Consider the following 3,899-nt stretch of genomic DNA (forward strand, 5'->3'; position numbering starts at 1 on the left):
ACCAACCAAACCCTCGGCCGTTCCATTCCATAAACCCGAGGAAGCACCACACCCCTCGCCCCGCTTCCCCTCCCCCGCTCCCCTCCGCAGCGCGGCCACCGTCTCCGCCAGAACCCTAGGGAAATCACGGGGAAGGCGCGGCGGAAGCAGCCGGCCTCCCTCGCCCCGGAAGATGACGGAGAACCACCGCTTCTGGGGTGCGTATCCTCCTCCCGAACCCCCCGATTTCGCCCCCGATCTGCTCGCGCGGTCCAATTCCGGTGCCCCCGTGCATTTCGCCGCATCTGATCGGCGGGGGGTAATTCCGGCGGTGGCGGGTTCCGTCCACCGCTTGGGGGATCTACGCGGCCTGTTCCTGCCTAGGGTTCCTCGTTTCTGACCGATCCCTGTTTGTTTAAAGTAGCGCATTCATGTCCGTCAGGGACCCTACAGTCCATGTTTCGCATGTCCCTTATTCCGTTGGCTCACGAGTGCATACCGTGTGTTGGTCTAGGGAGAGTGCTGTGGCTACCCTGTCTTGATCTGGATGGAGCATTGTGGTTTCCTGCTTGTTGTTCCTGGGTCTGGGTTTGGTTTGTCTGAACAATAGTCTCATGGATATCTGGTTGGATGGTAGTACTTTCAGTAGTCATAACCTACAGTAATGTGTTGTCAGCTTCGGTATATGTTGTGCTGTGACCTGCATTTCTTCTGAAGATGAGCATGCTCTGGTAATTGTTCGTGTAGCGCCGCCAATGCATTGTTTCTGTTCTGTGTGAAGAAATATCCCCATTCTGTTTGCCGTAATAATGTGCGGTGCATATTTCTCTGGGGAGCTTCAGGAAGCAACAGATATTTGTGTTTGCTAATTTCCATATATTTGTTAAATGACTAATGGCTAGTCTGCATGAATGATAACATTTTAGGAGTTGTCGTCAAGCCTGGAGAGACAGTGAAGTGTGACCCAGGAGATTCACATTATCACATTTCGACGGTGTGTTTTACACGCTTCATTTATAAGTGCTCTTCTAGCTTATTTGTAGGCGGATCAAGTTTGCTTACTCTTCAGGTATTTGCTTTTCTCGTTTACTACAGATAGCATTGGAGCCTGGCAAGGCAGAAGAGGATGTGCAAGTTTTTGTCAAAATTGATGATACAAGGATTATGCTTGGCACACTTTCAGTTGATAATCATCCTCATGTTTTAGCTGATCTGGTGTTCAAAGAGGAGTTTGAGCTGTTCCACTCCTCAATGACCAGCAACATCAGCTTTATGGGCTACAAATTTGATATTATCAAAAGATATCCTTCCACATTTCTTTCTTCAGTGTTTGCTAAGTAGCTTGAATATACATTTGTGTTCTTTAACTGTTTTCCTGTCTGTAGTCACATTTCACTCATGTACTAAACAAGGTAAATATTGTTTTTCATTTTAGTATTGGGCATCTATGATGTTTTCTTTGTACAGTTGATAACATGGCATAACGTCCGTATATCTGATGTTTCAGGTGCTGATTCTGATGAGGAGGTTCCATTGGCTATTCCACTAGACATCAATACAGACGGTATATTCTTTTCCTATGCATAACAGTTGTTTAAGAGTTCTAGAATGAAAACATGCCGCATTGACCCTTGGCATGTTTGACATTATTTACTTTCAGGTTACAAAAACAATGAAGCTACACATGGTGCCAATAATCTTCTTATTGCACCAAGGCCTGCTGATGCTCCATCCTCTATACCAAAGGCTAAAGTTGAGGAAACAAATAGTCCTGGAAAGCAAAAGGGAGATGATAAGGTTTGTATCTTTGTTAAGAATAATCAGCCATGGGTTATGATGGAGCTGTTGTTTCCTGTATGATTTATTTTCTTGCTCTTGTTGTTCTGGAGTGTGCAGGGAGAATGTTGGTAAATAAGTACAGTGAACATTCTAACATGTAACTAAAAATAGTTAACATGGACTATGCATTCATTTTGACAGCTTTTTTTCAAGTACATGATCAGTGTTTCCATGTGTGCACATGATACTTACTTTTATGCAACCTACCACATTCAATTCTAGTTGGATGACAGATCCACAAATAGTGGTTGTAGGTTGTAGCAGCCCAATCAGTGGCCTAGGGAGTTGATACGTTGTTGGTTGTGAAACCTGACATGGATTTGGTAGGTGTGAAAACTAAAGTCCCCTGATGCTGAATACGTTTGCAGGATAAGACTGGTATGCAGAATTCCAGTGATGGCCTTGATAATGAGAGTTCTGATCAAGATGTGGATTATCCTCGAAAGGTGCGAGATTGCTCAAAGAGACCTGTTATTTTGATGCCTTATCATTTCATAAAATCCTGAAACTCTTTCTGTTTTGACATGTTTAGAGAACAAAGGACGATTATAATCCAATGGAAACACCTCTGAATACACCCCAGGGGAAGAGGGCAAAGATAGCAACACCAACTACGGGCAACAAAACTGGTGTGAAGTGATCTTTATTTTATACTCCCTCCGCCCCAAAATAACTGTCTCAAGCTTAGTACAACTTTGTACAAAGTTGAGACACTTATTTTGGGACGGAGGAAGTATTTATTTAATCTGCTGAACTTGCATTGTTCTTTTAAAGGCACAGGAATCTCACTGCTTTATGAATAACTTGTGTGCAGGCTATGTCCATGTCGCGACCCCTCATCCAGCAGCAAAACAGGCCCGTAAGCCAGGTGACCATGTCCACGTTGCGACCCCTCATCCGGCAGCAAAACAAGCTGGTAAGTCAGGTGACCATGTCCGCGTTGCGACCCCTCATCCGGCAGCAAAACAGGCTCGTAAGTCAGGTGACCATGTTCACGTCGCGACCCCTCATCCGGCAGCAAAACAGGCTCATAAGTCAGGTGACCATGTCCACGTCGCGACCCCTCATCCAGCAGCAAAACAGGCTCGTAAGTCAGGTGACCACGTCCACGTCGCGACCCCTCATCCAGCAGCAAAACATGCAAGGAAGACGCCTGAAAACAACGACGACAAGTCTAAGCAATCCGCTGGCCACGTCTGCAACTCATGCAACAGGCAAGATCTTGTTCCTTCTCTTTGAATCTGATCCTGTCTGGAGCAAATGCTGCTGTATCCTCGCTGACACACTTTCCTTCTTCAGGACTTTCAGCTCCTTGAAGGGTCTTGGAGATCATTCCAGGGCGAAGCATGGCGACGCCAAGTAAGGTGGCCTGAGATATACCGTGGACAGGCTCGAGTGAAGTGTTATCTTAGGGGGGATGCTGGTGAACTGAATTTGGGTATCCGAGGCAGAGATGATGTGTAAAGAGGTCGCTTCTTTGGGTATATCGCTCCCCACGCACGATCAGGATGTTCTCTCTCTTTGACACCGTTTTAGACCGGTGTTGGTGTGCTGTGCTATGCTACGAAATGCTGTTGATTGTGCCGGGATCCTGGAATCACGTGGTTAATTATTATGGCTGGGTACTACTGTCTTGTTGATAAACGTTGTTTTGTGCCGTATGCGTTTTTTCATGATTCTTCATGCTTGTAAGTTGACCCACATTAGCAGGGTCTGCAAAAGAAACATTACAGAGTAAACACCCTCCGGTGCTGTCAAAGAACAGGGGGGCGACTAGGCGCCCATCTTCAGATAGGGGCCAAACGCTGCTGACAGAGGTGGCGGAGCTGATAAACCCGGTAACAGAGCAATGGAACGTTCGGCTCTGGGACTGAAGTCAACACAACACAGAGATGCAAGTAGTCAAGTACTTCAGCGAACACACAGGCGTCCTCCCAGAAAATGATCTCCGGAGGTTGCACGGCTGATCCTGCTGAACCAACCTTCCGCTGCTGCCGCCGTTGAGACAATCTTCACGCAAAACCCTGAAGCTCAGCGTCACGTAGGGGGTACTCTTGTGGGACCGCTGAACGCCGGGAAAC

General features: G+C 46.7%; 1 protein-coding gene across 1 annotated transcript; it reads left to right on the forward strand.

The window, feature by feature from the left end:
- On the forward strand, positions 1-3,462 carry LOC125548974 (uncharacterized). The gene is made up of 10 exons (XM_048712479.1): positions 1-197; positions 906-973; positions 1,075-1,280; positions 1,369-1,391; positions 1,487-1,543; positions 1,640-1,776; positions 2,187-2,264; positions 2,351-2,447; positions 2,633-3,032; positions 3,118-3,462. The coding sequence occupies exons 1-10, from the start codon at positions 173-175 to the stop codon at positions 3,179-3,181; spliced, it is 1,155 nt and encodes a 384-aa protein (XP_048568436.1). The 5' UTR covers positions 1-172; the 3' UTR covers positions 3,182-3,462.
- The last annotated feature ends 437 nt before the right edge of the window (positions 3,463-3,899 follow it).

Source organism: Triticum urartu, chromosome 3A (genome assembly GCF_056163025.1).
Source record: "Triticum urartu cultivar PI428250 chromosome 3A, HENAU_Tu73, whole genome shotgun sequence".
In the NCBI taxonomy this organism is placed as follows: Eukaryota; Viridiplantae; Streptophyta; class Magnoliopsida; order Poales; family Poaceae; genus Triticum; species Triticum urartu.